The sequence below is a fragment of the Mustela putorius genome, unplaced genomic scaffold, assembly GCF_011764305.1.
Source record: "Mustela putorius furo isolate JIRA1106 unplaced genomic scaffold, ASM1176430v1.1 tig00000095_pilon_pilon_pilon, whole genome shotgun sequence".
In the NCBI taxonomy this organism is placed as follows: Eukaryota; Metazoa; Chordata; class Mammalia; order Carnivora; family Mustelidae; genus Mustela; species Mustela putorius.
Window position 1 is genome coordinate 31,179,022 of NW_025421280.1, and position 22,329 is coordinate 31,201,350.

At 42.4% G+C, this 22,329-nt stretch overlaps 1 protein-coding gene across 2 annotated transcripts in view; it reads left to right on the plus strand.

Annotated features, from left to right (window-relative positions):
• Positions 1–16,268, plus strand: part of ADGRE3 (adhesion G protein-coupled receptor E3) — a 49,749-nt gene extending 33,481 nt beyond the window's left edge. For both annotated transcript variants that reach the window (XM_004748211.3, XM_045082907.1), the window contains 9 exons: positions 2,453–2,637; positions 5,272–5,439; positions 8,437–8,634; positions 8,912–9,147; positions 9,849–9,915; positions 10,134–10,225; positions 11,985–12,153; positions 13,439–13,534; positions 16,072–16,268. In XM_004748211.3, coding sequence (XP_004748268.1) covers positions 2,453–2,637; positions 5,272–5,439; positions 8,437–8,634; positions 8,912–9,147; positions 9,849–9,915; positions 10,134–10,225; positions 11,985–12,153; positions 13,439–13,534; positions 16,072–16,080 — 1,220 coding nt within the window. In that variant the 3' untranslated portion in view covers positions 16,081–16,268. The remainder of the gene's footprint in view (positions 1–2,452; positions 2,638–5,271; positions 5,440–8,436; positions 8,635–8,911; positions 9,148–9,848; positions 9,916–10,133; positions 10,226–11,984; positions 12,154–13,438; positions 13,535–16,071) is intronic.
• Positions 16,269–22,329: the final 6,061 nt, after the last annotated feature.

A 22,329-nucleotide genomic window follows, 5' to 3' on the forward strand; every position in this document is an offset into this window, starting at 1 on the left:
CCATTATATTCAAACTAACTACAAATATAAATATGTTAATTTATGTTTATATATATATATGTAGTTATTAACTTATTATTACATATAAACAAGGGAAATCTGTTTTCTTTTTTTTAAGATTTTTTATTTACTTTTTAGACAGAGAGAGACACAGCGAGAAAGGGAACACAAGCAGCGGGAGTAGGAGAGGGAGAACCAGGCTTCCTGCCGAGCAGGTGTCCCGATGCAGGGCTCGATCCCAGGACCCTAGGATCATTACCTGAGCCAAAGGCAGACACTTAATGACTGAGCCACCAGGCACCCCGAGAAACTTATTTTCTTACAGTTCTGGAAGCTAGAAATCTGAGATCAAGACATTGTCAGGGTTGGTTTCTTCCGAGGCCTCTCTCCCCGGCAGAGAGCCAACTTTTCCGTGTCTTCACATGGTCTTCTTTCTGAGTGCATATCCCTGGTATCTCTTTGTGTGTCCATATCTCTTCTTCTTTACTCAGAGATGCAGGTTAGCTTTCATCTCCTCCACGAGGCTTCCCAGGATTGCCCGTTTCATCGCAGAACCCAAATCAGGCCCTCTCTCCTCTAGCCCTATCTTTATAAAGGCCCTGTCTTCAAACACAGTCACATTCTCAAGTACTGTGGTTTGGATTTCAACTTGATTTTGGGGTGGAGACACAATTTAGCCCATAACACTATCCTATTGATATATGTCGTGTGCATGTCCTTCTAATATATAATAAAATTATAAGTATGTGATATAAATATAGCCTGTACACATCTGTATTTTAAGTTTATTAAAGTATGTTAAATTGGGGTACCTGGGGGGCTCAGCCAGTTGAGCCTCACCCTTGATTTCAGCTCAGGTCAGGATCTCAGGGTTGTGAAGTAGAGACCTGTGTCTGGCTCTGAGCTGGTCATGGACCTGCTCAAGATTCTCTCACTCCCTTCCCTCTTCCCAAACCCCCAAAACAGGGGGGGAAAAAGTAAAAATTAAAAAATTAAATATGTTAAATTATGGCACTCCTTTGCTTAACATCCTTCAGTGGCTTTCCTCTGGTTTAAAATAAAAGCAAAAGTCCTCCTCAAGGCCCATAAGCCCCGCACGATCTGCCCCCATCACTTCCCTGCCTTCACTCCCTCCCACTCGCGCACACACACACACCCCTCTTCAACCACACTGACCTCCTCCCCCTTCCCTCCTCCCTGAACCAACTGGGCACATTCAAGTCTCTGGGACTTTGTCCCTGTTATTTCAGACCTACACCCACTGGCCCGCCCTCCCTTCACTCTGCTGTCTGAAATCTGTCTTAAGTAACATCCCCTTACCTCACTTAATCTTATCCCTAAGACTGATCTTTCTCTGACATATACTTTTACTGATTTGTTTATATTTGTTTGTCTCTCTCCTGCACCAGAAAGTAAGCTCTGTAAGAGCAGAAATGGTTTCTTTCCCCCCCCCCCACTGTATCCCCAAAATAGTGTCTGGACCTGAGTAGGTATTCCATCAAAAAAAAAAAAAAAAAGTTGGGGCACCTGGGTGGCTCAGTGGGTTAAAGCCTATGCCTTTGGCTCAGTTCATGATCCCAGGGTCCTGGGATCAAGCCCCGCATTGGGCTCTTTGCTCAGTGGGGAGCCTGTTTCCCTTCCTCTCTCTCTGCCTGCCTCTCTGCCTACTTGTGGTCTCTGTCTGTCAAATAAATAAATAAAATCTTAAAAAAAAAAAAAGTTGATGGAAAGATATGTAGATAGATAGATAGATGACAGATAGAGGTAGTGGCATAGATTTCTATATACATTATTTCTAGATCTGGTTTACATATATAATATATAGGAGGGGCTGATTCCATTCATACATGCATACGAATAGATAGACATCCATGTAACCCAACCGTCTAGTCTCAACATTATGCTCCATCCAAAAGGAATGCAAAAACAATTCAAAAACAATGCAAAAACAAAGTCTTGAAAAAATATATCAGCCTTCCTGGAAGTCTCTTCAGGAGGCAGGAGAGGAATGGTATGACGTCACAGAAGACTTACCTAACCCCCTAATCTTCCTCTTCATGATTGACCCACCTGGGGTCCCCCTCCTCCTCCCTCAAAATTCCATCTGCCTCTTATTCGCCCTCCTCTGATCTTATTTTACAGCATTTTCTCCTAAAGCTATAGCCACGTCGGTTCTGACGCAAATCAGCTTAACCTCTCTTGGTTTGTCCAATTCTTCTCTTCCCCCAAGTTTTACCCCATTCAATACAAAAAAGGATTCAAGGCCATAAGCACAGTATCTGTCTCCGAGGTGAGGAAAAGAGAGACAGTGAGAATTTCTATTTCATTTGACCTTCATGTAGGTGACTACACGTGCATAGGTATGCCTGTGTGTATATCATGTGTGCGAGCGTGGAGGGTGTGGGCAGGAATGGTGGCCCTTTTGAAGACCCCCATTTTTCTGTTTTCTCAGGTCCCACGGCAATTGCCCTTATTTCCTATTCTTCCCTTGGAAACATCATAAACGCAACATTTTTTGAAGAGTCAAATGAGAAAGACCGAGTTTACCTGAACTCTGAGGTAGTGAGTGCCGCTATTGGACCCCAAAGGAACAAATCTCTCTCCAAGTCTGTGATTTTGAGTTTTCAGCACGTGAAGGTGAGTCAGAGCTGCAATTTGAACTTGCTTAGGTGTCTTGGAGGTAGAGCAAACAATGTGCATACCCTCCCCAGCCAGTGTCTCTGGGCTGTCCTGTCCAGTACGTTGGCTAGGAGCCTCACGTAACAATCGAACATTTGAAACATGCATCTGGATTGAGATTTTGAAGACTTAGTATTTCTGGATTTAGACTTGGTAGTTCCAGATTTTGAGGACTTCATAAGAAAAAAAGCATGCAAAATATCTGTATCTTATTAATAATTTTTTAACATCTTAATTTTTTTTTCACTGTTCCAAGATTCATTGTTTATGCACCACATCCAGTGCTCCATGCAATACGTGCCCTCCTTAATACCCATCACCTGGTTCACCCATCCCCCACCTCCCTCCCCTCCAAAACCCTCAGTTTGATTCTCAGAGTCCACAGTCGCTCACTCATTAATAACTTTCAAGGGGTGCCTCACTGGCTCAATCAGGCAAGTATGTGTCTTTTGATCTCATGGTCATGGGTTCGAGCCCCATATTGGGTGTAGAGGTTACTTAAATAAAATAAAATCTTTTGGGGCACCTGGGTGGCTCAGTTAGTTAAGTGCCTGCTTTCAGCTCAGGTCATGATCTCAAGATACTGGGATCAAGCCCCAGATCAGATTCCCTGCCCAGCAGGGAGTCTGCTTTTCCCTCGGCCTCTGTCCCCTCCCCCCTGCTCACTAATGCGCGCGCTCTCTCTCTCTCACTGTCTCTCAATTAAATAAATAAAATCTTTGAAAAAATAAAATCTTTTTTAAAAAATAATTTTATAATGATTGCTTATATTGATTTATATTGACAAACTAAAAGATAGCGTGTTTTCCTTAAAGATTTTTTTTTTTTTGACAGATCACAAGTAGGCAGAAAGGCAAGCAGAGAGAGAGGAAGGGAATCGGGCTCTCTGCCAAGCAGAGAGCTTGACGCAGGGCTTGATCCCAGGACCCTGGGATCATGAACTGAGCCAAAGGCATAGGATTTAACCCACTGAGCCACCCAGGCACCCCAAAGATAGTGTTTTGAATATAGTGGGTTAAGTAAAATATATTGCTAAAATTAATTTAAAACGTTTCTTTAGTTTTTTTCTTAATGTGGCTAGCAGAAAATTTCAGATTACACAAGTAGCTCACATGGAATTTCTCCTGAGCAGCATAATTCTAGTGCATGCGATTATTTTAGTTGGAGGTACTTCCAATTTTATGTCCATGAAATTTGAACTGAGACATGGTGTTCATTCCCACACAAAGGCCTGATATTAATTATTAAGACTACATAACTTGATCAGAAAAAAAATTTTATTGAATTCCTTCCTTTTCCCCTTCTCGGCCCAAACTCTTCAAGGCAGGAAGGTGTAGCCAGACCCAGATGTAATAAAATTCATCTGTTCCCTTGCCTTTCGGCTTTGTTGTAAAAGTAAGAGTTGGAAGCAATCCTGCCATTTGCAATATAACATGGACGAATCTTGAGGGTATTATGCTAAGTGAAATAAATCAGGCAGAGAATGACAGCTACTATATATTCTTATTTATGTGTAGAATTTCAAAAGGCCAAACTCACAGACAGAACATATTTTTGGTTACCAGGGGGTGGGGGATGGGAGGAAGAAAGTGCAGAAAGTCAAAGGTTTCTGCACAGTCAAAACTTCCAGTTACAAGTAGAATAAGTTCTGGGTATGTAACGCACAGCATGATGGTTCCAGTTAACAATACTATATTGCATACTTGAAAGTTGCTAAGAGAGTAGATTTTTAAGTTCTCGCCACAAAATAAAAATTGTAACTACATAAGGTGATGGACATTAACTAACTTCATGTTGCAATATACGCATATAACAAAAACTCAGGTTATATACCTTAGACTTACATAATTTATGTCAGTTATATCTGGAAAAAATAAAATTACTTCTTAATTTAAAAAAATATAAGAATGAGGGAGTGGGAAAGGTAGGTTTTTCTCTTTCATATGCAACCTAAGTATGGAATTTTTTATATATGGCACGGGGCAGTGGGAGTAGAGCAAGAAATCTGGAGGTGGTCTAGTGGATTATCAAAGGAGATATGGCCCCCCAACAGGAGAATGTTTGACTCATCTCCTTGGCCCCATGAAGTGAAGCTCTGTAACCCCTTGGGACAAAAAGAACAGGTTAAAGGCTAATTCTATTCTCTCTCTTCATTTCTTTCCTAAACTTACCCTCTCGTTGCGTGAGCAATCTTTGTGTTGTAAGGGATCAGGGACAGAAATGATGGAGGGAAATCTGTCCTAGAGAATGTTTAGGAGAAAACTCTGTATGAGGCACAGACTTTTTTATTTATTTACTTTTTTATTTATATCTGACTTCCATGGTAGGGGGTAAAGTCCTGAAACCAATGACATCCAGAATAAAATTCTGGCTCCCAGAGAGACTTGATCTTGTTTTATGGTATGTGGAACCCCAGGAGAGCTGGGACTATGGGGAGCAGGTGTTCTGGCAGCCATCTTCATTCAAAATAGAAATCACCTGAGTCACTTCTAAGCCATGTATCTCCTCGCTTACCCCCTGCCCCATGTAGATCCACATTCTTGAGGGTTGTCCCTCCCAAGGAAGAACATGATGGGCCTCTTTTACTTTCAGATGAAGCCCAATAAAGGAAAGGTCTTCTGCGTGTACTGGAAAAGCACAGGGGACCACGGCCAGTGGTCCAGGGACGGCTGTTTCCTGATACAAGAGAACAAAACTCACACCGTGTGCAACTCCACCCACTTGTCCAGTTTCGCTGTCCTCATGGCCTTAACCAGCCAGGTACAATGTATACATTTAATTGTTCCAGCTAATCCTATGTGAGCTCCTACTGGATAAGTACTCTTTTAAAAGAAAAAGGGGAAAAAACACCAGGGACTCGAGTGAATGATTGCAGAAAGCATGCTGGTTTCCATAGAAAGGTCAGGGTGACATCTATAAGAATTAAACATTTGAGCTGCAGTCTGAATATTGAGTCAGGAGGGTTATAACACAGGTGAGCCTCGAAAACATCGTACTCAATGAAAGAAGTCAGACACAAAGGGCTACCTATTATTCCACTTATATGAAATATCCAGAACAAGCAAACCTAGAGAGTCAGAAATTTACTTACTGGTTGCCAGGGGCTGCGGAGAGAGAGAAATGGGGGCAAGTGCTTAATGCGCATGGGATTGTATTTTGGGGTGATGAAGATATTTTGGTACTAGACATTGGTGGTGGTTGTACAGCATTGTGAATGTATCAAATGCCACTGAATTGCATACTTTAAAACTGTTAATTTCATATTGTTTGGATTTTACCTCAATGGGAAAGAAAAAAAAAAAAAAACATCTAGGAGAAGTCCTTAGAGAAAAGCATCCCAAGAAGAGCTGTGTGGGTAGATAAAGGTCCTGAAACAAACTTAGCGCGTTCCAGAAAAAAGTGTGGCGGGAGCAAAGTGAATGATGGGCAAGTGGAAGGAGACGCAGTTAAAGCGATGGGAGCAAGAAGAATGTGTCAGACCCCCAGCGCTATTGTTGGGAATTTAGTTTTCATTCGAATGCAGTGGGATGGCAATGGAGGGTCTGCATCCCAGATGCTGCGTATTTTTGTCACTAGAACATTCCTCTGGAACATTCCTCTGGCTCCCAGATTGACCGTATATCGTGACACAGCAGGAGCGGACTCGTAGAAAGATGATGGCGACCAGTATTTGGGTGGCAGGAGTAGAGGTGGTGGAAGACTGGACACAGATCCTCAAGGCGGGGTCAGAGGAGTCACTAATAACATAGGCTGAGTGACAGGACACAGGAAGTCCTGAATCCCAACCCTCTTCACAGAGATGGAGGTAGTACCCCCAGAATGACACCTGGGGGAATCTCTGACCTCTCATATCACAGAGGGCAGCAGGCAAGCTAAAACGGGTTTGAAAACATAAAACATACCTTTCCTTCATCATTACATCTATGAGCTGTGTATGGCTTTGGTTCATTTATTTTCATTGCCATATGATATTCCTTTGCATGGATATACTACAACTTATTTATCCATTCTACAGTTAACGTGCATCTAGGTTGTTTCCCATTGAGGGCTATTAGAAACAATGCTACATCTCGGTGGGGATGAGCTAGATGGGTGATGGGTATTAAGGAGGACACTTGCTATAATGAGCACAAAGTGTTGTATGTAAGTGATGAATCACTGAATTCTACTTCTAAAGCCAAGATTGCACTGTAGATCAACTAGCTAGAATTTAAGTAAAAATCTGAAAAGGAAAAGCAATGTTACTTTTCTGGGATGAGACATAGAAAATCCCTTGTGGGATCCCCCAGGGTAACAAGGAAGCAACATTCTCCAGATGGTGAAGCCTCTGCTATCATGGGTTTCTTAGTGACTGTGTGGAGTAGAGTGTATGTCCATCTGTACAAAGTTTAAAAACAGACAAGACTAAGCCATATTCCCAGGGGGTGCATATTTTGGTAGTAAGACTATAGACATAGACAGGAACTGCTTATCATAAAAGGATCATGGTTACCTCTGGGGGAGAAGGTGATTTGCAATTGGAAAGAGCTTCTGGAATAATGTCTATGGACTAATGATCTTACCAATCATTTAATAACTTTCAATCATGAGATACACTTATGTGTATGCTCTTTTCTGTATGTGTATTATATTTCACAATTTTTTAAGGTTCAAAAGGCAAAGGATTAAAAAGTTCTATAAAGTGACATTGAAACAACTGAAAATCCCTTTATCATTATAAGGGATGGCAACTATCATGTCCTACCTGTAAGTCTTAACTAAGTTTGCGTGGCTTGGCAGATTCCTGGCTCCTGTCCTTAAGGAAACGAGTCACCAAGAGCTGAATTATATAGATGTCTTGGTTTGGGATCTCCTAAAGGCAGATCCTGAGACAAAAATTTGAGGGCAAGTAGTTTCTTTGAGAGGTGACCCTAAGTCACATCAGTAGGACAATAGAGAAGTAAGACAGAGAAGAGAAGGCAGCCAATGAAGGATGTCTTAAAGAGAAAGTTACTCCCTCAGACAACTGGGACTCAATCCTTTTGGGTACTTCTGGGAGATATCACAGAACATGCATCTCAGAGTCTTCCCACATAAAGGTGAGGGAGCTGGGATGTTTATCCGCCAATGCCATAATTGTTATTGCTTGAGGGAAGCTTTCAAGGGGCATTCACATCATGGTACTTGTGACTCCTTCTGGCATGTCCAAGCATGTTCATATGGCAAGAGAAATATTCTCAGTCAGGGTCACTGGATTTCACAGAAAGCAGCTAAAGGGCAGATACCACTGGGTGTGAAGAAGCTAACAGCCTCTGCTACACAGGGTTTCCTACATCTCTTGGGTGCAAGACTTAGCCTAGCATATTCATTCATTTCAATGTGAGTCTGCTGTACAATGCAGAGCCTCTAGTAAATACAGAGTTGTGCACCTAAAAACTTATTAAGAGAATAGATCTTATGTTGTTTCTTATCACAGAAAGAAAAAAATCAAAGCAACACAGATCTTGGAAGTGATGGATATGTTTATTACCTTGATTCTGGTGATGACATCATAGACATGTGCCTATGTCCAAATTCATCAAAATGTGTGCATTCAATAAGTGTAGTATTTTCTATATTAGGTATCCCTCAATAAAGCTGGTGGGGGGGACTTAGTCTGAAAGACACGTCTTACACTCTATCATCGGGAATCATGCCTATGCTTGGGATGCCCCTTTCCATGAGGGAGGGGGATTAATCCTGGAGACTGACTATGATGTCCTCTTTGCTGGGTTCCAGGAGAAGGATCCCGGGCTGACGGTGATCACCTATGTGGGGCTGGGTATTTCTCTGCTGTGCCTCCTCCTGGCAGCCCTCACCTTCCTGCTGTGTAAAACCATCCAGAACACCAGCACCTCCATCCACCTGCAGCTCTCAATCTGCCTCTTCCTGGCCCACCTGCTCTTCCTCACAGCCATCGACCAGACTGAGATCAAGGTAATGACACTGTCACAGAGGAGCCCCTACTCTGCCCCAGGGGTGCTCAGTTCATAGAGCCATGCTGCAATGATACCTTAGTAAAATGGTCTTGGTTCCCAGGAAGGTTAGAGGCGTAAGTAGCCTATTTCACATTGACTGAAGAGCTAAAGGACAAACCCTCTCCTGACAACTCGACCATATCCTGAGAGATTTTCCAATGGCAAGGTATGGGACAGGTCTTAGGGCCACTCTCCTCCCTGACAATCCTTCCTGGTGACACCATTCTCCTCCCCAGGTGTTGTGCGCCATCATCGCGGGTGCCCTACACTATCTCTACCTGGCCTCCTTCACCTGGATGCTGCTGGAGGGTCTGAATCTCTTCCTCACTGCTCGCAACCTGACGGTGGTCAACTACTCCAGCGTGAGCAAGATCATGAAGAAGCTCATGTTCCCCGTGGGCTATGGAGTCCCGGCTGTAATTGTGGCCATTTCTGCTGTAATCAAGTCTGACCTTTATGGAACACCTGATCGGTGAGCTCAACTCTCACCCTGTGCTGTGGACGGTTTTAAGGGCAGGGTTAACGATGATTGGGATATCCACGTTGAACCCATTCTCCTTTCCTCTAAGCTGTAATAGCTCTAACTTCTTTCCCGGAGAGGCAGAAAAAGATGGCAGTAAGGGTGTGGAAGGTTTAGGGTGCCTGGGTGGCTCAGACTGTTAAGTGACTGCCTTCAGCTCAGGTCATGACCTCAGCGTCCTAGGATCGTAGTCCTGTGTCCCGCTGCCTGCTCAGTGGGGAACCTGCTTCTCTCTCTCCCTCTGCCACTACCCCTGCTCATGTTCTGTCTCTCACTCTCAAATAAATAAATACAATCTTTAGGAAAAAAAGAGTGTGGAAGGTTCTGGAAAGAAGGCATTTTGTGGTTAACTCCGAGCTCCATCCTTCCCATAACTTGGGACCTTGAGTCCTCGAATCTCAGTGTCCCTGTTAGCAAAATGGGGGTAACAGTTGTCCCCACGGTCCCACGCTTACAATGCTGGTCTAAAAACCTCAGCAGGACGATGCTCGTAAAATGTTTAGTGTAGCTTTAACACATGGTAATGAACAAGCAAAACCTTCATTGTAATCCACGGACATTATCAGGAGATGCTGGATAAGCATTAGGAAAAGGTGTTCATTTCATGCACTTTCTCTGATCTTTCTTTGTGCCCCTTTTCCCATTGTTCCCAGCTGCTGGCTCAACCTGGACCAGGGATTCATCTGGAGTTTCCTTGGCCCTGTCTGCGCCATTATCTGTGTGAGTGAGTGTGTTTTTCCCAACTGAAGAAGAAGCACCAGGCATGCTGGGTGCCCCTTATTCTTAAGGGGCATGCATTTTCTCAGTTGTATGGGTTGATTTTCCACCTGCTACCAATTCAATCCCCCATGCAGGGAGGTGGGAATTGTGTGCAATTTACAGCAGACACGGTGCATTATTTTAACTTGTGTTCTGCATGAGCTGTGTTATTCCTGCAGGTGAATTTAGTTATTTTTCTCCTGATCCTTTGGATTTTAAAAAGGAAACTTTCCTCACTCAACAGTGAAGTGTCAACCATCCAGAATATAAGGTAAGGTGGGGTAAATGGTATTTTCTGATCCCCTCTTTTCTCTACTTATACCCCACTGGTCCTTTCTACATATCCACACACATACACCCACAACTAAGTTTCAGGAACTAGCAAAGCCACTACCATCTCCCAGGGTCATGGTTAATGAGAAGCTGTATTAGCTGTAGTACAGGCTAAGCTTTGGTGACAAAAAAGACCCTTAAAAAAGAGTGAAATAGAAGTTTATTTCATTTGCATGTCACAGTCCGGAGTTGAGCAGTCCAGGGCTAGCGGGGAAGCTTGACTCCACAAAGTAATCCAGAGACCTGAGTCTCTTTCCATTTTGTTGCTCCACATTCCCCAGGATGTTTCTTGCCAGTATCCCATCCACGGAAAGAAGGGGCATGTTCCACATCTGCCCGTATCTCAAGGGCTAGACCTGGACCACACAGAGACACCTACCTTCAAGGCAGGCCAGAAAATGTAGTCTCTAACCAGGTAGCCATGTGTCCTCGGTACAACTCAAAAAAAGGAAGCATCCAGCTCTAAAATGAAGAAGAGGAGAATGGGGGAAAAACAGCAATTTCTGTCAAATAACACAAAATGCAATAGGTTTGGGAAGGATTTTTGATTAAAATATATTTTGTATAAATAGCATGGAGGACAAGGGGAGATGGAGAGGACAAGGAAGTGAGGGAAATTGGAAGGGGAGGTGAACCATGAAAGACTATGAACTCTGAAAAACAATCTGAGGGTTTTGAAGGGGCGGGGGGTGGGAGGTTGCGGGAACCAGGTGGTGGGTATTAGAGAAGGCACGGATTGCATGGAGCACTGGGTGTGGTGCAAAAACAATGAATACTGTTATACTGAAAAGAAATAAAAAATTTTAAAAAAGAAATAAAAATTCTAAAAATAAATAAATTATATATATATATATATTGCATGATATTATTTCACGATATTTTGAACGATGAGGACTTTTCATTTTGCAGCATTCATTTTATGTGAACATGTAATTTGTTGTTGATTTCATCGTAATCACAAAAATAGTGCATTTGTTAAACCTTTTTTAAAGGTTTTTAAAATATATTAAGTAAAATCTGAAAGGTTAACCCCCTCCTTTCTTTGCTACTTCCACTTCTCAGGGAAGCCAGAGGTAACAAACTGAATGATATGTATAATATTCTCCCCAGACCTTTTTCTGGGCTATGAATTTTCGGTAGAACAGACGGGCATGCACCCAATAGCGTCACACTATGCAAATTGCTCTCCAACTAGCTTTTCTCACTTATGTATTACTATATATTCTACTTAGGGATATATAGAGACATAAGTAAGATGACCTTATATCTGAGTCTGCCTGGGACAGTCGGGCCTGTTGACCCATTGTAATTGTTAATTAGCACCACCTCTGCCTCAAAAGCCTCCCTGTCTATTCACCTATAAATGATATGATGAAAGAGATGAAGAGCATCCAGTTTTAGAATGCTTTATATATGCACTAATTTTGTTCTACATACTTTCCTACTTTTCATATGTTAAAATCCCACTTAATCTTGGCAACAACCCTGTGAAATAAGGTTATAAAGATGTTATAAAGATGAGGGAACTGAGTTACAGAAAGCTCAACTAACTTGCCCAAGTTCACAAGCCTGTTAGTTCTGCCTTGGATTTAAACCCAGACAGTCCTGCTCCAGAATCCTCACCATTGGAGACTACATAATAGGGTATCCATGGCCATTATTAGCTTTTTCACATCGTTGTGTATGACTCTGCTCAGGATGCTGACACTGAAAGCGACAGCTCAGCTCTTCATCCTGGGCTGCACCTGGTTCCTGGGCATCCTGCAGGTGGGTCCAGCTGCCCACGTCATGGCTTACCTCTTCACCATCATCAACAGCCTGCAGGGTGTCTTCATCTTCCTGGTCTACTGCCTCCTCAGCCAGCAGGTAAACAATGACCCCTTTTGTTATTGTCATAAAGTTAAGAACTATTTGGAGGTATGTGCTTTAAGGAACATTTAAATCTATGCTCTCTAAATTTTCATAGGAGCTCTGAGCCATGTGTAAACACTCTCCAATCTTCTCTACTCTAAGCTGTTCTTGATTGTAAGATACATCAATTTACTGACAGTTTTCAGAAAGTAAATAATTGCTACATCAAGGAAATATGTCTTTCTTCAGCTTTCCCACTTGTAATAGTCACCTATTGCTGGGTAACAAACGACCTCAAAAAATCTCCGGAGCCAAAACACAGATATTTACTTTTCTCATACTCAAGTCTGAAGGTTGATTGAGGTTCAGCTGATCTTGTCTGGGTTCAGCTTGGCTTGGCCCCAGAACACAGATCATGTTCAGATCTGCTCCTTGTGACTCATCCTGAGGCTTGGCAGAAAGGGAGCAGCAACCTAGGAAATGTTCTTCTCATGACAATAGCTGAATCACAAGAAAACAAGCCCTACAAGGCAAGGCCATTTCAAGCCTTGTGGTCTTTCTTGCATCACTTCCTGATACTCATCAGGAAAGTCATATGCTTAAACCCAAAGTCAAGGGCAAAGAACCTTCCACCCACCCTGAGGGTGTAATACTATGACAGAGGAGTGAGTAATTGAGATCCATAATGAAATGAAATCCATAATCTGCCACACCACTTAAATACATGAATTTAAACACATTTCCATGTGACAGTTTTTTCTCCATACTAATACGCTTTAATAGCTCTATGATGGCATTACATAATAAGTTAACTTTTCCAACATGTTATTATGCACATTTTCAAGTACCCAAAAAGTTAAAAGAATTATGCAGTGAACACATATATCCCAATCACTTCGATTACCTTTGTGCTATATTTGTTACCGCATTGTCCATCCATATATCCATTCTTCTATCCACTCTCCACTGCTAAGTCCCTGATAAACACTATTCTATTTTCTGACTCAACTAATTTGACTATTATAGGATCTCGTATATGTGGAATCAGACAGGGTTTGTCCTTTTGTGCCTGGCTTCTTTCACTCAGCATGATGTCTTCAAGGTTCATCTATGTTGTAGACCGTGTCAGAATTTCCTTCCTTTCTAAGGCTCCATAAATAATATTCCTTTTGACATATATACCCCATGCTGTAGGGAAAGGTTTTTTTTTAATAATGTCTTTATTCTCTTCCTGATTCACTGTTTTTTCTCTTCACTGATGTTAACAAAAATGATTCCAGTATTTTCTTTGATGTTCCAGGTCCGAAAGTGGTTTGGAGAGATCACGAAATCTAAATCTGAGTCTGAGGCTTATACACTTTCCACCAAGTTTGGCGCTGACTCAAAACCCAGTGAAGTAAGAGGGCTTGTGACTTACTCTAATGCTTCTCCCCCCAACACCCCAAATCCCCTCTCCCTGTCTTAGTATGAGCTCCCTTACCCAGAGGGAATGGAAAAGAGCTCTTCCTGATGATTTGACTTGCATTCCCCATTCTCACTGTATTGTTCCTCAGTGACTCTTCCCTGATCACTGATAGTGTTTAAGCTAGCTTATGTATATATTTTTGTCATACAAAGGAACAGGGGAAGACCTATCACCAGCCACTACCAGGAGACGTACAATCTCTGACATAGCACAGGGGTCATCATCCTCTGAAATCCTGCTATCCCGTAGAGAGGTGAATATAAGCCCAGTGGGATTGGTAGATACCATAGAAAAGAGAGGGACCCCACCCCAGCTGTTTACATAATTATAAGGAATAATGGAATCACCTTCCTGGGAAAGGATATGGTCCTGTTAGAAAGAAGACCTCTGTGGAACTCAATGGCTAGTATCCATCCATTCTTCCATTGATTTAACTTGGGCTCAATGCACTACCTTGTACCTCTCCACAGTGGTCCTTTATTTATCTTTTTGGAAAAATGAGAAAATATCCTTCTTTAAGAAGGCATGCCCCTAGATGAGCAAGTTGGGATCCAAAACTCATAATCCATAAAAATTTTCCCAGTCTCATTTGTATACTCCCATGCGTACACCCACTACATCTGCAAGCCAAGGAGTCTTAGAATGTGTTGTTTTTAAAATGAACAAAATTGAGAAATTTCCAAAATATTGTCTTCTACTTTCCTTGAGATAGTGTGTGATATTCTCAGCACTGGAAATACTGAGTCAATAAAAACTTATCTATCACTATTTGGAGGACAGAAAGGAAAATTCATTCTAAATCTTTGAAAAAGGACCAAAAGGAAAACATGACCAGGAAAAAAAGACTTAGGGCATGTCAAGCAATCAGAAAAAAATTTTATAAATATAAAGTTTAATCATTCCCAATAAGAGTAAAATTGTAAAAGGTGCTGGCTGTTGACTGTGACCTTTGAAAGACATCTCAGATAATCCAAAATAATTCCCAAAGCTTCCAGCACTCCAGTAACTGGAGATTTTTTATTATCATTACTTAACATTGTGGAAGTTGAATAAGATGCTTGTATCTTTGAAAGGGGAATATATATTAATTAACTGTAAGAAATACATTCACTTTAATTTTTTATATTTGTATCTGATTTTTTTATTATGTTCAGTTAGCCACTGTGTAGTACATCATTAGTTTTTGATGCAGTTCAATGATTCATTAGTTTGATATAACACTCACTTTAATTAAAAGAACTTCTTAAGCTTTTATTTTTTCTAGGCACAGGATATGATTAAAAAGCTTAAAAAAAAAATCCTTTCACTCTCTATGGACAAATTTGCCCTTGGTATAAATTTCGAGCTCTGTTCCCTAGAAACTTGCTAACCTTGAAAGGCCAGTTGTGTAACCAGGCAATATTGTTTGTGGAAAAGGTCATGTTTGACTGGGCAGGGAGTTCTGTGAATGAACCATAAGTAGTAGGAGAGGAATGATAGCTTTGGACTGTCCGCATACAATGACTCATTCCTCAACCAGGCCAAGAACCTCTATCTTCATGAGTTTCTGTAGGAGGTACTGATTTTCTTGTGGGACTTGGGGCTTTTAAACCAAGCTGTAACGTGTGGGTGGTTAAAAACCATATTTGTTGAGTTCTACAATGTATCAAGATACTGTAGTAGGCAACGGACCTACAAAAGGAACAAGACCAACACAGTCTCTGCCTTCATGGGACTTTCTTCATAGACAAAAACCAACTTAAATTCTGGAGCAGGATATGGTGCCTGAAATTTTATAAAAAGAATTCTTCATCTGGGATTTTTGAGAAGTCCTCCCATATAAGCTGCAAAAGTCCACACCTGACCTAGGATTCCAATATGCTAGATCGTGTCATCCTTGAATGCTGGATGGAGCTCTTGTCACTAGGGACTTACTAACAAACTCTGAACAAGCCATAATAACTCAGTTTTTGACCAGTCTGATCCAGTTCAGATGCCATGTTAACCCTCCAAATGACCCCAAGATCATTACCATCTAATTGTAAAAACAAAAAACACACCCACCAGCAACAGGACAGACCCCACTGTGCTCATTTAAGAGAACAGAGGTGGCACTCTGATTCCTAGAAACCTCTTCCCCCTCCCTTAAAGCTCCCCACCCCAAATCGGCTTGCTTACCAGTCCCTTAATTACCCAAACCCTATAAAACCCTAACAATGACCTAATTGGGGAAAAGGTGCCTTCAGAACGTAAGCTCTCCCCCTGCTGTTCTCTGGCCATTGAATATATCACCTGCTTGCCATCAAATACTGTTTTTGTTGTTTGGCTATTTGGTGAATGGTATTGAGTCAGCAAAGAACCTACCCCTTCGGTAACATTCTTCCAGTTCTGCTCTTTCTTTCTCTTTTGTTGTTGGTGGTGGTTTGTTTTGTTTCATCCTTACATCTACCTTTAATCTAAACACCTTCTGGGGGTGGATGTTTTTCCAGAGCAAGTGAAGAGAAAATATTCAGACTAGAACATTCAACTCAACGTGGAAAGTCACACCCCAGGATCTGATTGGCATGGTGAGGAATAAAGCTGAAGAAGAAGAGGGAAATTATTATGGAAGTCATCCTTGGAAGGGAAAGATTTAGCCTTTACTTCCTGAAATGTTGTGCTCTCAATAAATGTGTATTTCATTGGATTTCTCTTCACTGTCATGTGTTCAGCCAGTTCTTGCCCAAATAATGGGCAAATACTCCCTTGATGTTTTGTACACAAGGAGGCCCCTTCCAAAGCCTTTCCTCACATTCTTACACTCACTCATCCTGACCTTGCTCTTTAAACTCATCCAATCATTCAGACCATCAGTTTCACCCAAACCATCAGATTTATCTCCTTTCTTATACAGGCTAAATCTCATGATCAACCATGTCAAATGATTTTCTTCCATACTTTCAACACCTTGCTCCCTCATTCTGATTCCATAACTACCTGGAAACACCTCAATCCAGAAACAATCCAACAATGGCAGGACTTCAGATTATCTGCTCAGCGGTCTCCACCAAACATATGCTCCTTATTAACAGAACCATCGTTGTTTGCAGACTTGGGACAGCAATATGCTTGGACACGGGGACCAGATGAGATTGGTTTAAGCCCAATTAGTCTCAGCTAGAAGTGATACCCCCATCAGGGACATCTGACAATGTCTGGAGACATTTTTTGTTGACATGACTAAATAAAGGTGGGGAAGGCTACTGGCATCTAAAGGCCAGGGATGATGCTAAACATCCTACAAGGCACAAGACAGCCCCTACATACACACAACAAAGGATTATCAATCCCTAAACATCAGTAGTGCTGAGGCCAAGAAACCCTAGCCCAAACTAACCACAGAAACTGTATTCCTATTTCCTAGAAATTGTTGTAGGATGGGTGCATTTGGACCAATTCTAGATAATGAGATATAAGAAATGCCTACTGGAAAATACCTTTTCTCCTTGATAAAAACAAAGACAAATCAAGAAAAGCCTGCTCATGTCTTCCTGTTTGGGGCTGTTACACAATAATATGCTTGGAGAGAAGGTACCATGTAAATACTGAGGATGGAAGAGTGAAAAGATGAAAATAATCTGGGCTTTCATGACATTGTTGAGCAGCTCAATCAAACCTTGGACTTCCTCCTCCTATCTCTCCTATCAAGCCTTATTTTTAAGCCACTTTGGGTCAGGTAATGGCACTTGCAGTCCAAAGCATCCTTCTTTATGAACAAACCACATCTCTTAACCACTTCTCCATCAGGGCAGTGAGATCCCAGACTCACTCATCTTGGAGTTATTATAAATCTGTGCTTTCTGATCTAAACAAGACTTTCCATGCTACCTGGAACTTGCTCTTCTTATCCTTAGTCAACTTCCCCTCATGGAAGGTTACAGTTTTTCACTTCCTCCCTCAATCCTCATCACCTTTCTCTTTATGTGAGGCAGAAGACCTGTCTCCTACTTCACAGAGATAATAAACACCAGCTGATGGAAACTACCTCAGCTTCCTAATATTCTTTACAAATATCCACATCCATACCCACCCTTGCTTCCTTTCCTCAAGTCAATGCCCATAGTCCTCTCTTCCATTCTTCTACAACAGCAAAGGACTCTCTCCTCTTGTTTAAGGTTAATCCTTCCATCTATACTTTGCTCATCCTCTCCTGCCTGTTTGGGGACTTTTCTCCACTGGTACCTCCTCGCTCTGTCTTGAGTCTTCCCCTTCTCTGACGTCCTCTCTCCTGGTTCTCCCAGTGGTATTTAAATATGCTAAAAAGAGGTCAGGGAACTTTTTCTGCAAAAGGCCAAATAACAGATATCTTTGACTTTTCAGGGTATATATGTGTGTGAGTTCCCCTTAGAAATATAACAACCATTTCTAGCTCACTGGCCATACAAAAACAGGCTGCACTCAGGATTTGACGCCCGCCCCCAACCAAGCTATAGTTTGTTGGCTCCTGTGCTAAAGAAAGAGAAACAATAGATGTTTCTCAAATGTCCACTTGTACATTTCTCAATTCCTCTCTACACCCTACACTAACATATCTACTTCTTCTTTGAAGCAGAAGTCTTCTGGGACCAATGACAGCTGGGTAAGAATGAGGGTTGTATCTCTGGGAGATCCCCAAAGGAAAATCTGGGGTTGAAATGTCTCCACTGTGGAGACAGGTGGAGAGTCCCAAGATAAGCTGAAGAGTTCTCTAGACTGAAGACTAGACACCAATCATTCCAGGAAGAGTCTGGCACACAGGGGTCCATGGACCTCCTGGGATAGGCCAGCAGCAATCCCGTGTGTGTGTGTGTGTGTGTGTGTGTGTGTCTCCCCATGTGTGTGTGTGATCCCTCTTGTCTCCAAGAGGAATTCTTCTCCCAAATCTAGAAGGGAGCAAGGAGGTGCCAAGGAGATGAAGAATCCATCTCCTTTTCTCCATCTCCTTCCATCACTTGAGAAGCTGCCCCTGCTTAAGAGTTCTCAACCCCCAGGTTTGAGCCCCAAAAAGAAATGACAACATTGAGGGGTCTTAGCAAGTGGAAAAAGGATGGACCAGTATAACTGACACCTATCAAACAGAGCTGCAGGAGTAGGTAGACAACTTAAAACGAGGTAATTCCAGTAAGAATTGAACTCAATAAAATAAGAACATAAGGAGATTTGAGTAAAGCACCAAAATGCTTTATGGAACTAAACAAAAATGGAATAATTAAAAAGGGAAATTTTTCTGGTTGAATTAAAGAAGAGTGTGGTCACTGTCAGGAGCCTCATTAGAAGACGACCACGTGGAAGAAATCTCTCGAAGCAAATAGCAAAATGCCAAAAGACGAAAATTAGGAAGGAAAAAAAAAAAAAAGTTCGTCTGAGAGTCCCAGGAGATCTGACATGAGAATAATAGAGGGTTGGGAAGAGGAGGCGGCAGGCATTCTAGTTCCTTCTACCCAAAAAATCCTCCCTGCTGCAATTACCTCTCTTTCTCCCTTTCTCTCTCTCTCCCTCTCTGTCTCTCTCTTCACAGTCAAAATTCTAGAAAAGTTGTTTATGCTCTGCTGTCCCCACTTCCTCCCACCTCCTCACTGCTCAGCTACTATGGTCTCATTTCTGCCTCCAACACACCCAGGAATGGCTCACTTTCCCAAATGCGTCCTCAGTGTTAAGGGTGGAGGTTTCTCATTCTCTTCTAACTTGACATTTGGGTCACAGTTGACTCCACTTGTCCTCTTTATTTTATAATCAAGTATTTTTTCCAGGTTTTCCAGATTTATTTTTATTTTTCCAAGTTTTTTTTTTCCAGATTCATTGGCACCTCCTTGCTTCCCAATCTCCTCACTCCCCATTTTAATTAACAGATAAAAGTTGTACAATATTATGATTTGATCTGCATATGCATGATCCCCTTTTCTTCTGGAAGCTTTCTCTTCTCTTGGTTTTCCTGGGATTGCGTTATCCTGTAAGGGCGGTCAACTCATCCCAGTCTGCCCAGCGCTTGCCATCTTTAACACTGAGAGTCCCATGTCCCAGGAACCCCTCCATCCCAGGCAAACCAGAACCACAACACAAGCCCGTCTTCTCCTGTTCCAGAGTGTCTCAATTTGGGTTCCCCCAAGAGCAAACACTGAGACAAGGATTCAAGTGTAAGCAGTTTATTTTGGAGATAAACTAGGAAACACCAGCAGGAGGATGAAGAAGTGAGTCAGGGAAAGGAAGGCAGCCAGTACAAGATGTGTTCAAAGATTTGTTATTGAGCAGGCTACCACAGTAGGCAATGAAGGTTCAATCCCGGGGTTGGGGTGGAGGAGGCTCTGGGTAAGCACAGGGGATACACCTCAAACTCATCTCATCTGAGGGGTGAGGGAGCTGGGGGATGTGTACACAGAGTCCAGGCTGTGGTTGAGAGCTCTTCCAGAAAGCATTTCTTTGCTGGCACTTCTCACTTGCCATGTGCCAGACCAGGAGGACTCTGGTGGCAAATGCTGGCCATTAGAAGTAGCTGAAAATGTGAGGATCAAGGACCTAAGTATGCCATGACCACCACATCTGCTGTACACAAGATTCCATTCTTGAACTTCAGCAAGAGTTCATGAACCACCTAAATCTAAATGCCTTCAGGGGCACCCGGCTGGCTTAGTTGGCAGAGCATGTGACTCTTGATCCCAGAGCTGTGGCTTCAAGCCCCACACTGGGTGTAGAGATTACTTAAAAATAAAAAAAAATGGGGCACCTGGATAGCTCAATGGGTTAAAGCCTCTGCCTTCAGCTCAGGTCATGATCCTGGGATCAAGCCCCCGCATCGGGCTCTCTGCTCAGCAGGGAGCTTGCTTCTCCCTCTCTCTCTGCCTGCCCCTCTACCTACTTGTGATCTCTCTCTCTGTGTCAAATAAATAAAAATAAAATATTTTAAAAAATTAAAAATTTAAAAACTTAATAAATAAATAAATGTATGGGGGCACCTGGATGATTCAGTAGGTTAAGTATCTGAACCTTCATTTCAGCTCAGGTCAGGAACCCAAGGTCCTAGGATTGAGCCCTGTTTTGGGCTCCAAGTTCAACAGGGAGTCAGCTTGAGGTCTCTCTCACTCCCTCCGCCCCTCCCCCCTGCTTGCTTGTATACTTTCTGTCTCTCTAAATAAATAAATCCCTTTTTTTAAAAACTTAAATAAGCGGGGACGCCTAAGTGGTTCAGTCGTTAAGCATCTGCTTTTGGCTCAGATCATGATCGCAGGGTTCTGGGATTGAGTCCGGAAGCAGGCTCCTTGCTCAGGGGAGCCTGCTTCTGTCTCTGCCTGCTCTTCTCCCTGCTTGTGTTCACTCTCTTGTTCTCTCTGACATATAAATAAATAAAAACTTTTTTAAATTATTAAATAAATATATGTGTTCATAAGCATTTTTTTCTTCTTCAGTTCCAGATAATAACAACTCCATCTTTCCTGTTGATTAAGTTGAAAACTTTGGGGTAATTCTCCTTTTTAAGATTTTTATTTATTTATTTGACAGACAGAGATCACAGGTAGGCAGAGAGAGAGGAAGGGAAGCAGACTCCCTGCTAAGCAGAGAGCCTGATGCAGGGCTCCATCCCAGGACCCTGGGATCATGACCTGAGCTGAAAGGTAGAGGCTTTAACCCACTGAGCCACCCAGACGCCCCTGGGGTAATTCTTTACTCCTCTCTTTCACACCCCATTATCTGATCCATCCACAAACCCCATTAGCTTTATCTTCAAATGGATTAAATTTCTTCCTAGCTGGTCCCTTTCCTCTCTCACCCGCATTATCATAATAGTCCCAGGAGAGCCCCACAGATTATTATCAGTAGACCCAGAACTCCATTCCTAGTCTCCTACCTCAGCCCAAGATGTCTGTTCCACCACACCACCACACTTGTCCCTTCCCATAAGTGCCAGCCAAGATAAGAGCGACAAGATTGGAGTCTCAGGAATAATTCTGGTTTACAGACAGTCCCTTGAAAGGCGGCATATGGTGCAGAAAGAGATCAAGTATTGTAGGCACAGACTGAGTCCATACAACAGCTCTGCAACATATTCACTAAATGGTGTGGTGAAAAAATAATGAATACTGTTTTTCTGAAAATAAATAAATTGAAAAAATTAAAAAAATATATTCATGGGTTGTTTTAGCCCAGGTAAAACCCACAAAAAAAAAAATGACAATGGGCAAGCCTCAGTTTCCCCAGCTATAAAATGGGGTTGGTAATTGTTTCAACCTCACAGAGTCATTGTGAAGATTCAGTGGGAGCTGTTGTGTCTATCTAGCACACCATACATGCTTGATAAACTGTGGTTTTTGTTGTTTTTATCTACCAAGAATGCCCAACCTTTGCTCTCCTGGACCCAAAGTGGTAAAGGGAACCTCCTTCACATGTATCTCTCTACCCAAAATTAGACAATCATGAGAGATGTGGAAGGGAGATAGGTTTGAACCAGCTCCACTGTGGAACGCCCCCAGCATGACTCAAAGATGTGACCACAACCCCATTTCCCCATTTCTCAACACACTGGGGGAAGATGAAGTTTCCTCTTCTGAGACGCAGAAATTTCCCCTGACCCAGATAAACAGTCACTTGGACCAATGGCCCCCTTGGGTAGACGGTTTAGAACAGGATGCCCACCCACTCTGCAGTCTGTAGTCTACTTGGGGGGCTAGTTTCAGTACTGGTGAGTTGGGGCAGGTATGGAGGTAGGAGGAGACAAGGAAATGAGGTGAATGCTAACC